At 36.6% G+C, this 11,450-nt stretch overlaps 2 protein-coding genes across 2 annotated transcripts; one reads left to right on the forward strand and one right to left on the reverse strand.

Annotated features, from left to right (window-relative positions):
• The first annotated feature begins 1,612 nt into the window (after nt 1–1,612).
• LOC107612826 (aconitate hydratase, cytoplasmic) lies at nt 1,613–9,637 on the forward strand. Its single transcript, XM_088496741.1, has 21 exons — nt 1,613–1,725; nt 1,931–2,641; nt 3,074–3,178; nt 3,335–3,495; nt 3,602–3,694; nt 4,356–4,541; nt 4,639–4,800; nt 4,975–5,119; nt 5,202–5,344; nt 5,446–5,502; nt 5,600–5,679; nt 5,756–5,831; nt 6,318–6,503; nt 6,632–6,699; nt 6,818–6,936; nt 7,085–7,206; nt 7,743–7,841; nt 7,943–8,422; nt 8,721–8,819; nt 8,940–9,182; nt 9,279–9,637. The coding sequence occupies exons 2-21, from the start codon at nt 2,359–2,361 to the stop codon at nt 9,345–9,347; spliced, it is 2,976 nt and encodes a 991-aa protein (XP_088352867.1). The 5' UTR covers nt 1,613–1,725; nt 1,931–2,358; the 3' UTR covers nt 9,348–9,637.
• A 950-nt stretch (nt 9,638–10,587) lies between these two features.
• Nucleotides 10,588–11,221, reverse strand: LOC107612259 (uncharacterized). Its single transcript, XM_016314054.3, has one exon. The coding sequence runs from the start codon at nt 11,126–11,128 to the stop codon at nt 10,832–10,834; it is 297 nt and encodes a 98-aa protein (XP_016169540.1). The 5' UTR covers nt 11,129–11,221; the 3' UTR covers nt 10,588–10,831.
• Between the last annotated feature and the right edge of the window lie 229 nt (nt 11,222–11,450).

An 11,450-nucleotide genomic window follows, 5' to 3' on the forward strand; every position in this document is an offset into this window, starting at 1 on the left:
GGTGCAAACTGTCTAATTCATGTGTGCAAGAAATTCATTACATTGGGTGCAAATTGTGCTGAATAAGGTGTGCAAAATCTCATTAAAGTGGGTGCAAACTATCTGATTTATGTGTGCAAAATTTCATTAAAATGGATGCAAAGTGTCATGAGTAAAGTGTGCAAAATCTCTTTTTAAGTGGGTGCATACCCGAGATTCTAGTTCTTCAAGAGTTTTCTGCTGCATTTTTCTTCTTGTTCCTATTTTAGATTTCTTTGTATTTGTACTTCTTTGCGGCATCTTAATATCTGGATCTTTTTCCATTTTAAATCATCATTGCATATTATTAAGAAACATATTATTAACACAAACACAAATAAAAAATCTAGTAATCAATTGTACAGTAGTTATTATCAAAATTTTACCATAACAAAGCTCTGTTAATAACTGAGATAATGACATAATGGATTTGTTCAAAAATTTATAAATTAAAAGTACCTAAGTTTCATAAACAAGATATGATGAATCAAAATCAAAATCAAAAGAAATTTTTATTATAGAATGCTTAAAGATTTTCATGAGTAGACAAGAAACATTGAGTCATATTTTTTGGTGCCATTATGAGTTTTTTCTTGCATGTTTTGAATGGATATAGAATGATGGACAGCAAGAAAGAAAGAGTTACAAAAAACAATAAATGAACAAAAATAAAAACTAATTAACCTTCACATTAACCTTGCAGAAGTATAACACATCAATAGAAACGAAAGAAAATGTATAGAGAGCTGAGAAATGCTGCCACAGAAAGTAACGTCGCTGCTATTGGAGACGCTAATGGGGATGGACAGTGAGCTCAAGAATGTTGATTCGTGTTGAGTGTGCTCCAGCGTTGAGAGCAAAAAAGAGGGCGCGCTACAAGAGTGTAGAGAGAGAAAGTGTGTGGGTGGAATTTTGGGGAAGAAGAAGAGCCTGTGGTAAAGCTGATTCGTGTAGAGCGAATGCTGATTCGTGTTGAGTGTGCTCCAGCGTTGAGAGCAAGAAAGAGGGCGCGCTACAAGAGTGTAGAGAGAGTGTGTGTGGGATTTTGAGGAAGAAAAAGAGCCTATAGTAAAGAGTATGTACTCACGTTTTTTATGTACATTTGGGCTTTTTTTTGTTTGGGATAAAAAAATACTAATGCTGATTATTTGCTGGCCTAAAAATAAAAAAATTGCTAGCCCTAGCAATATTCTTTCATATATATTAGATTGATTAGAGCGTTAAAAATATATCACATCTTATTATATTTTATGTTTATGTGTAGAATGAATGGCTCACCTCAATACACACAAAAATACTATAAGTAAGTAACACTTAATTTATAATTTTTATCTAAAAAAACAAGTTTTATAAATAAGTAACCACCCATAAACACCCGTTTAAGGATAATTTATTAAATATAATATAACGAAACTCTATTTATATAATTTTTAATAATAACAAAAGGATTTTGTTAAGTAGACAATGATTTTTATGAATAATAAATTTTAAAATTGACTAAATAAAATAAAAGTACAATACACCCCAATAAAATATTAGAATTAATTTTGTTTGCATATATTAAATTAAAACGTGATACAAGTGTCTTAAGAAAGAACGTTTTAGAAAGATATTCCATTATTCCCAGTCATGCCCTTTAACGAGACACCCTTTCATTTGAATTCAGAATTATACCAGACAAATCATATACTCATAAAATATACAAAGGTGATTGCTATAGTGCTTAAAAGTGTTTGTCTAACTTATTAAAAAAAGTTAAAAATTAATATTTAATTTTAAAAGTATAAAAATAAATAATTATTAAATATTCAAAAATTACTATAACAAACAAATTAGGCACCAAATTATAGACACCATAGAATTCACCGTATACAAAACACTACGAAATACAGCGTGTGTAGGCAGATAGAAGCATCTCTATCTTGCCGCCTTGAATGGTGGTGATTGAACACGAACATTTCAGACACTAGAGTCATCCACACACAACCCCGGTCCTAACCCATATATATAAATCATCATCAAATTAAAACAATGATGTATAATTGTAATTATTTGTTCATGTCACACTGGTGATTGGTGAGTGCGGTGCCCTGAGAGCACATTCACATGCACATTTACATTCATCGTCATCATCATAACATAAAGTCATAAGATATTAAAAAAAAGATACACAAACGGTCCACTGCAAAATACATAGAACTCTTTCTAGAAGCGAAGAGACGCAGAAACAGCCCTAGCTAGCTCGCTCACACCACACGCCCTCAAATCTTCTTCTTCTTCTTCCATCATTTCCAATTCAAACTTTCATTGTTTTCTTTTGATGTTTGATGCGTGATCGCCATGTACATGACGGCGTATTCCTCTTCTTCCTCTATGCTCCTCAGAGCAACAAGGACTAAGCTCATCTCTTCCTCTCTTTCTAGAACCTTCCTTTCTTCTCCTCCTCCTCGCCCTACCGCTTCTTATCGATCCCTTGCCTTCTCATCCACCGCCGCCGCCGCCTTCCGTTCTTCCTCAGTCGCCGCCCGCTGGAGCCACTGGAGGTCTCCCCTCAGCCTCCGCTCTCAGATCAGGGCTGCCGCTCCCGTCCTCGAGCGGTTCCACCGCAAGCTAGCCACCGCGGGTACACACTCTGACTCCGCTCTCCGATCTAACTGATTCGCTAGCAATTCTTCGTTTCCGATTTTTCAATTCTTCTTTCTCTCTCTGCTTTGAATATTATGTTCTGATCATGAATGACGTGAGGAGTATGAGTGTGTATTGCACATGTAGGCTCTGCTTTTTTTTTTCGGTCATCCATTTTTGGCATGAACTGTTTGAGTGACGGGTGTTTCAGCTGCTATTTAAATATTTCGAGTTTCGTTTAACGGCTGCGTGGTTCGTTATATGCATGTATAATTCAAAGCAGTTCAAATCAGCTCATTATGTAGGCTTGACAAAATAGCTTTGATATGTAGTTGAATTGCCAATACCTGGTAGTGCTGTCTTCTCTGTTCTGACTCTCTAAGCGCAACACACTGATTCAGCTAGTTGTCTGACATGTTTGCAATTTCAGCTGGTGAAAATCCTTTCAAGGGAAACCTTACCAGTCTTCCTAAGCCTGGAGGTGGCGAGTTCGGAAAGTACTACAGCCTTCCGTCTCTCAAGGACCCAAGGATTGGTAACTTTGCTTCCATGGTCTGGCTGTATTTCGGTTTAGATACATTGTTAAATTGATGTGATTTGGTTAATCAAGTGTTATGAGGAAGGACTAATTTCTCCTTCTGAATATCATTCTCCTTAATGACTGCATCTCAATTTTATGGGTGCCGAACAGATAGGTTACCATACTCTATCAGAATTCTGCTTGAATCTGCCCTCCGTAATTGTGACAATTTCCAAGTGAGTAAAGAAGATGTAGAGAAGATTATTGACTGGGAAAACACTGCTGTAAAGCAAGTTGAAATTCCTTTCAAACCTGCTCGAGTCCTTCTGCAGGTACATGCTTGGCCCCTCTATACAGCCAGGGCGTTATTCATATGGATTAGGAAATATTGAGTAGTGGGATTTCTTCTTTTAACCTTTTCTGTTTACCTCTTTATAGGATTTTACTGGTGTCCCAGCTGTTGTTGATCTGGCTTGCATGCGTGATGCTATGAATAGACTTGGCAGTGATTCTAACAAGATCAATCCTCTGGTATACATCGCTCTTATTTCTTATAACTTTCATGTGCTTTGGTTACATACATACATGTGAAATCATTCCTGGAGGCCACCAAACTGATTTCAACTTTTTAAACATGCATCATGGAGTAACATATGAGCCATGAGCTCATAATTACTAAGTTACTCTTATTATTTGCCATGCAATGTACAATGTTTTGAATTTCAAATTCAATCTTCAATGCACTATTTCTGGTGAAAACAACAAAATCCTGCTTTTTCTATTTTAAGTTTTTCCTTCACAAAATTCTAAAAACAGAAAATACCAAAAATGAAAACAACAAATGAAAATAGAAACCACTCTGACACTTAACTTTTATATTGTAATGTTGGTATTTAAATGTTGCATTTTACTGGCTTTACTTCAAAGCTGCTAAAAAAGCTCTGAAATTGGTATAGATGACTAGCGCAGTCATGCATAGCATCTCAAAAGTATTTCCCCATATATCCCCAGTAATAGGGAGTGATTGATTATATTGAGAACAAATTATGTCTTGGGTTTATTATGAACCTATTTGTTTTATTTGAAAAGTGGTCACCTAGTAACAAACTATTCTAAGTGGCTACAAAATAGAACTTGAAACTAACTCCCTTACCCATTTATTACATGTTTTCTAACTAGTAAGTGTTGGCAGGTTCCTGTTGATCTTGTCATCGATCATTCAGTTCAGGTTGATGTAACAAGGTCAGAGAATGCTGTACAAGCCAATATGGAGTTCGAGTTCAAGAGAAACAAGGAGAGATTTGCTTTTCTTAAATGGGGCTCAACTGCTTTCCATAATATGCTTGTTGTTCCACCTGGTTCTGGTATAGTACATCAAGTAAGTTTTGAAGCACATATTCAGAATCACTTCATGGAATTTATTTATACATTATTCTGGCTGTTAGTGTTGGGGATTTATGTTGTCCTGATTTCAGGTCAATCTCGAATATCTTGGGCGAGTTGTTTTCAACAATGAGGGTCTACTCTATCCCGACAGTGTGGTTGGGACTGATTCCCATACAACTATGATAGATGGACTTGGCGTTGCTGGATGGGGTGTTGGTGGCATTGAAGCAGAGGCAGCTATGCTTGGACAGGTATATGAATTTCTGAATCCTAACCTACATGTAATGAATGGGTGTTAATTTATCAAAATGAAAAAAAGAGAGTATTTTCTTTGAAATTATATGTTTTCTAAAGTCTTTTATCAAAATAAGCAAGTGGTTAATCTACGGTGGTGATACTAATGCTGTGTGCTATGATAATGACAGCCTATGAGCATGGTATTACCTGGAGTGGTTGGGTTCAAGTTATCTGGAAAATTGCGCAATGGTGTTACAGCTACTGATTTGGTTCTTACCGTGACACAAATGCTTAGGAAACATGGTGTTGTTGGAAAATTCGTTGAATTTTATGGTAATAAAATTCTCATTTCTTTCCTTTCCTTTTTCCCAAAGTTGTTTTGGTCTTTCTAATTACCGGTGGCTGTTTTCTATAGGTGATGGTATGGGTGAGTTATCATTGGCTGACAGGGCCACTATTGCCAACATGTCTCCTGAATATGGAGCAACCATGGGTTTCTTCCCCGTAGATCATGTTACATTACAATACCTAAAGTTAACTGGAAGAAGTGACGAGACTGTTAGTATCAACTCATCTGTTATTTGCCTGTGATCTGAATTCTGAAGTGCTTATAGGTGGCAATGATTTGACTTATTTAACTCCATTTTGGCTGAATATAGGTGGCAATGATAGAGGCTTATCTCAGGGCAAACAAAATGTTTGTTGACTATAATGAGGTAATATAGTTGAATAATCATGCACAATCCTTGCATTTAGCCCCCAGAAGATAAAATGTCCATATTTTGAATGTTAATTTATCTTCTATAAATGCAGCCTCAACAAGATAGAGCTTATTCATCCTACCTTGAATTGAACCTTGATGATGTTGAACCTTGTATTTCTGGGCCAAAGAGGTAAGATGCTACAGTATTTTACATGTTGCCTTGTCTTTCATCATTGATTTGTCATACTAAGTGACACTCTTTACAGACCTCATGATCGAGTGCCTTTGAAAGAAATGAAGTCCGATTGGCGTGCATGTCTTGATAACAAAGTGGGCTTTAAGGTTAGTAGTGCTGTAATATTCATACAATTTTATCACTTTTTGGTCTTATAGGAACCATTGGTTATTTCATTTCTTACAATTTTCTTGAAATATCTTTTGTTTGTTTTAAACGAACCTGCTATTATCTTTCCATTTGTTTGTTTTGGTGATAAATGCTAATTGACTTCTATTTAGTATCACTTTTAAATTTTAATATCCCTGTGCCAACTCATCTTAGATGTAGTGTGGTATCCATGAGGACCCCATCTAATGGTGGAAGATGGCACGGTGCCGCACCAAAATCAGCACAACAAACATTTCTATTTTGTTTGTCTTTTGTGCGTGTTTTGAACACTGGTCATTTTAACTGTTCAAAGGTGTTGGCCTCAACTTGCAGACACAGAAGCTGCCACAAAACATATTGTAGTGTAATAGTCCATATTTCATGTACTTCTGCTTGATGAGAACCCTAGACAAATTACATCCAAAATATTTCTCTGATTGCAGGGATTTGCAATACCAAAAGAAGCACAAGGCAAAGTTGCGAAATTTAATTTCCATGGGCAGCCAGCTGAGCTGAAGCATGGCAGTGTTGTGATTGCTGCAATTACAAGCTGTACAAATACATCAAACCCAAGTGTTATGCTTGGGGCTGGTCTTGTAGCCAAAAAGGCCCACGATCTAGGTTTGCAGGTTAGGCACCAATAATAGTAATGTTAGAATCTGCCGTGTTTGTGCTTATCAACGTGATGTCCTGGATATGGACCTCTTTATTTCTTCTTTTCTTGATATTAATATTGATCTTTGAGTAACTGTGTCAGGTTAAGCCTTGGGTAAAAACTAGTCTTGCTCCTGGCTCTGGAGTTGTTACAAAATACCTACATCAGAGGTTATTTATCCTTTTTAGAATCTTAATTAATTCTTTCATAATGTACTTTGGTATTTGGCTCAATTTGGAAAGAATGTATACTGAATTCAGGTTTGGATGTTTTATACCTTTTGGGCAGTGGTCTGCAAAAGTATCTAAATGAACAGGGTTTCAATATTGTTGGATTTGGCTGTACAACTTGTATTGGCAATTCAGGAGAGCTGGATGAATCAGTTGCTTCTGCTATCTCAGAAAATGGTATTTATATCAAATATGATTTCTATTACTGAAGCTAACTTCTGTGAATTCTCTCACAATTATTTTCTTTTCTACAACTTTAGGAAACCTTGTAAACATATATTATGCTTTATATTTCTGTATTTAATTCCTACATTTTCTCATGCAGACGTTGTAGCTGCTGCTGTATTGTCTGGGAACCGTAACTTTGAAGGCCGTGTACATCCTTTGACAAGAGCTAACTACCTTGCCTCCCCTCCTCTAGTTGTTGCTTATGCCCTTGCTGGCACGGTAAGCATGCATAGTTCATATTTCCAGCATGTAGAGAAAAGGTTTTTGGTCCTTGTCTTCCACATTATCAGATTTTCCATCTCTTAGTAAAGACTAATTCTCTTTAGACCCCAGTAACCTAAGATTTATTAAAATGCTAAGGTTGGAAGTAAAACAAGTACAGCAACAACTGAGCCTGTCACATGTAACAGAACTGACAAGTTAAATTTTTGGAGGCCAATAATAAGTGTATCAATGTGTGTATATTGGTTTTGGTTGACTAGTGATATTTTTGCTAATTAATTAACATTGTGCCTTGTTGTTTTTAACTAGTTGGATACACACTGCCAGATCTTTGGATCTTGATGAACACTGATTGGCTATGCACTATATTTCTGATAGATGATGTCATATCTCAGACTATTAGTTTGTGAAGTGGTTTAATGGCCTTTTTTGCTTTAATTAAACCTGGTGTACCCTTTATTTTATTAGGAATTAGATTCCTTTTTCCTCCAGAGTTTAGAAAATATAACATCTGTATTTGTTAAATATTTTAGGTTGACATTGACTTTGAAAAGGAGCCAATAGGGACAGGGAAGGATGGCAAGAATGTCTACCTTAGGGATATTTGGCCATCCACTGAAGAAATTGCACAGGTAAATGTCTTCTTATTTAGTTATTTATTTAATCAGAGATGACACACACTGTAGATGTTTATACTGTACATGACAATTAACTTCGATTTTCTTGATTCAAGGCTGTTCAATCTAGTGTGTTGCCTGACATGTTCCGAAGTACATATGAATCTATTACCAAGGGTAACCCTATGTGGAACCAACTACAAGTTCCTGTTGACAAGTTGTATTCGTGGGATCCCAACTCAACATATATTCACGAACCTCCGTACTTCAAGGGCATGACCATGGATCCTCCTGGAGCTCATGGTGTTAAAGATGCCTATTGCCTACTGAATTTTGGTGACAGTATAACTACTGATCACATTTCTCCTGCTGGAAGTATTCACAAAGACAGTCCTGCTGCAAAGTACCTTATGGAGCGGGGAGTGGATCGCAAGGACTTCAATTCTTATGGAAGTCGTCGTGGCAATGATGAGGTGATGGCAAGGGGAACTTTTGCCAACATCCGCATTGTTAACAAGCTCTTAAATGGTGAAGTTGGCCCAAAGACAGTTCACATTCCTACAGGAGAGAAGCTTTATGTGTTTGATGCAGCAATGGTGAGTTGTGCCCTGCCAAAGTATGACATTCTTTTTATTTAACTCTTCTGGTGGCAACATGATCAAGTTGATATGATGTTATCTGGTATTGATATAATCATCATTTGTTCCTAATTAGCGTCAGCTTACAGTGTCTTGTCAAATGCTTCAGAGCTAATTATTTCACAAATGCTTGCTAATTTGTGAAATCTTTTGGCTCTATTCTGTGCATTAATATATCATGTCTTTCTTATTCAGTTAGTTAATGGCAATGTGCTGTTTCGAGTGCTGATCCCTTGGAATGGTCCCCTTATTTCAGAGATACAAGAATGAAGGACATGACACCATTGTGCTGGCTGGAGCTGAATATGGTAGTGGAAGTTCAAGGGATTGGGCTGCCAAGGGTCCCATGCTATTGGTGAGTCCCTCCGTTTAATATTGTGGCCTGTGATTTGGCTGGGTTTTCTATTCGATTTTTTAGATTTCTTCAACATGCTGAGACGAATACTCTTGATGATTCTTCTATGTCAAATGGTAGGGAGTCAAAGCCGTGATAGCCAAGAGTTTTGAGAGAATTCATCGCAGTAACTTGGTAGGAATGGGTATTATTCCTCTCTGCTTCAAAGCTGGTGAGGATGCCGAGACTTTGGGGTTGACTGGCCATGAACGGTACACCATTGACCTTCCAAATAAAATCAGTGACATAAGGCCTGGTCAAGATGTAACTGTCACAACCAACACTGGAAAGTCTTTCACCTGCACAGTTCGTTTCGACACCGAGGTAATTCAAACTTTTCATTGTTTTCATGTTTGATTTTCTTTCTTGCTGTACTTATTGATGCAATTGTGATCTATTCTAACACGCTGGTACTTTCAGGTGGAACTGGCTTACTTTGACCACGGAGGCATCCTCCCATATGTCATCAGGAACCTCATTTCACAGTGAAAAACCGTCTGTTGATGGGAAATGTTTAACACTTCTTACCATTCTAGCAGTAGTTGATGTGAGAAATGAGAATAAGTTTTTCAATAAATAGGAAAGAATCCCTTTTTTGAGGGAGGCAATTTTACTTTTTGACATTTCCAGGTGTTTATATATTTAGGCATGTGAAGTGAAACATTATTGAGTACATTGATTCCCGTGATCGGCTTGCCTATTGAACAATGGGAACAATTGTAATTTATATATAAGCCGGTGCCAATGGCATACGGAATTCGGTCTTTTGAAATTGTTAAGTGGTGGATACTTGATTTATCAATTATTTCATCCACACGAATGCTAAAAAGTAATCATCGTACGTTTAGCTATTCCGCATATAATCCCGTTGGTCAGATACACCTTAAAGTATATGGAACCAAAATGTGACCAGTCAAATAGTAAACAAAACTGTTTAATTAAAATCATTTTTTGAATAATGTTTAAAAACTGCTCCTAAGATTACGGAGCATGAACCAAAACCCAATTTTTCATAGAATTCAAACACATTTTGGTTGACTTTTGGCTGATATGCTTTTGGTTCCCTAGTTGTTCTCTTCCTTATAACAATGCCCGTTGTAGTAATTTTAATTAAATAAAAATTGAGAGTTGAGACACATCAACGAGGCTTTCATCCAAAAGAGAACCGTTTCTAAGATAAAGAATAGTAAAAATGAGATAAATTGTGTCCTAATAGAGACTGAAAACTATGAAATCGCATGACAGCTGCATATGTAGCCTCTGATGAGTCTCACGTTGTGCCAGTGGTAGGATTCAATAGAACTAATAAATAATAATGCCTCTTCATATTAGTGGTTTTTTTGAACACAGGAGTGATAGATATTATTAATGAACCTTCGGAGTTCGGAAGCTAGTCCCTTCGAATGGATATTTGTTAATGACTGAATTTATTAAACATGGGTTTAATAACAGTCACGATGGTGACCGGTTGCAGGGGCGGAGCCTACAAGGGGAGAATCCAACCTCCCCCTACCAAAAAAAAATCCCCAATATAACACAATTTTCATTTTTTAAGATTGATATTTTTGTTGTCATGCCAAATCCTCAACAAATTGTTTTGCCGTTTTTAGCCAAGATCACTCACCATCGTTTTTGTCAGATGATGATGCATCATATACATTAAATACGAAACATTTTATGAGCAGAAATTTTCATGAACGGCCTAAGGGGTTTTGTTTTATTACGCCAACACATATAGTCTATAGAACAATCCTCCTTACATGATACCTTCATATATATTACATCTCTGAAGTTCTTCTAGTCAAACCGAGACTAATGGGGTTTAAACCTAGAACCTCTGCATACTACTCAAATTACGTCATATTTACAAACCACGTAGAATTCAACAACTTACTCGTAAATACGTCAAACAACAACAAAAATAAAAATAAAATACATTCACCGTTTACATAGAACTGTTCATAACACCAAAACTATACCTCTGGAATGCTTTCTAAAGCTGGCCTCCAAGAATTCATGCCTCCATCATGTTCTTCTTCAACCTCACTCATTCTCTTTTCTCTCATCTTCATATCTTTTAGTAATTGCGCCAAAGAAGCATATTGCTGAGCATCGTTCTCCCTCACCATCCTTCTCAACTCTTCCTTGTTCACCACCAACCTAATCCTCCTAGTTCCACTTGTACGATCACCATCAGAGCGTCTCTTTACCGGCTCATTCTCATCAGTATCTTCTGCTGATACTTTGCTGTTTCTCATGCAGTTCCACATGATGTTGATTTTAGTAGTAATAATCAAAGGATTAAAGCAAAGTCAACCATTTATAGAGAGTGTGGAGAAGAGAAAAGCACATGGAATATCCGATTGTTACGCCGTGTCTATTGTAATTAAAAGAAGGGAGATTCTTGAGATGGACTACACTATGAATTATATATTTTTTGATACCCTTTTCGTATTTGTGCTGCATCAATATTTTACTAGTGTTGCCGGCCATTAGTTTTAACTTTTAACTCAACATTTTTTTTTTTAATTTTTAATTTGATGATAGCAGCATTGAAGTTTGCCCTGCCCCTGTTATTATTAGATTATTATA

The sequence above is a fragment of the Arachis ipaensis genome, chromosome B8 (assembly GCF_059453495.1).
Source record: "Arachis ipaensis isolate K30076 ecotype BB chromosome B8, ASM5945349v1, whole genome shotgun sequence".
Taxonomy (NCBI): domain Eukaryota; kingdom Viridiplantae; phylum Streptophyta; class Magnoliopsida; order Fabales; family Fabaceae; genus Arachis; species Arachis ipaensis.

Bases quoted from the DNA above. Each gene is read 5' to 3' on its own strand.
- LOC107612826 (XM_088496741.1), top strand. From the start codon at position 2,359: ATGTACATGACGGCGTATTCCTCTTCTTCCTCTATGCTCCTCAGAGCA. The intron at 4,542-4,638 runs GTAAGTTTTGAA...TCCTGATTTCAG, and splicing joins GTTCTGGTATAGTACATCAA to GTCAATCTCGAATATCTTGG. The intron at 6,504-6,631 runs GTTAGGCACCAA...TAACTGTGTCAG, and splicing joins CCCACGATCTAGGTTTGCAG to GTTAAGCCTTGGGTAAAAAC.
- LOC107612259 (XM_016314054.3), bottom strand. From the start codon at position 11,128: ATGTGGAACTGCATGAGAAACAGCAAAGTATCAGCAGAAGATACTGAT.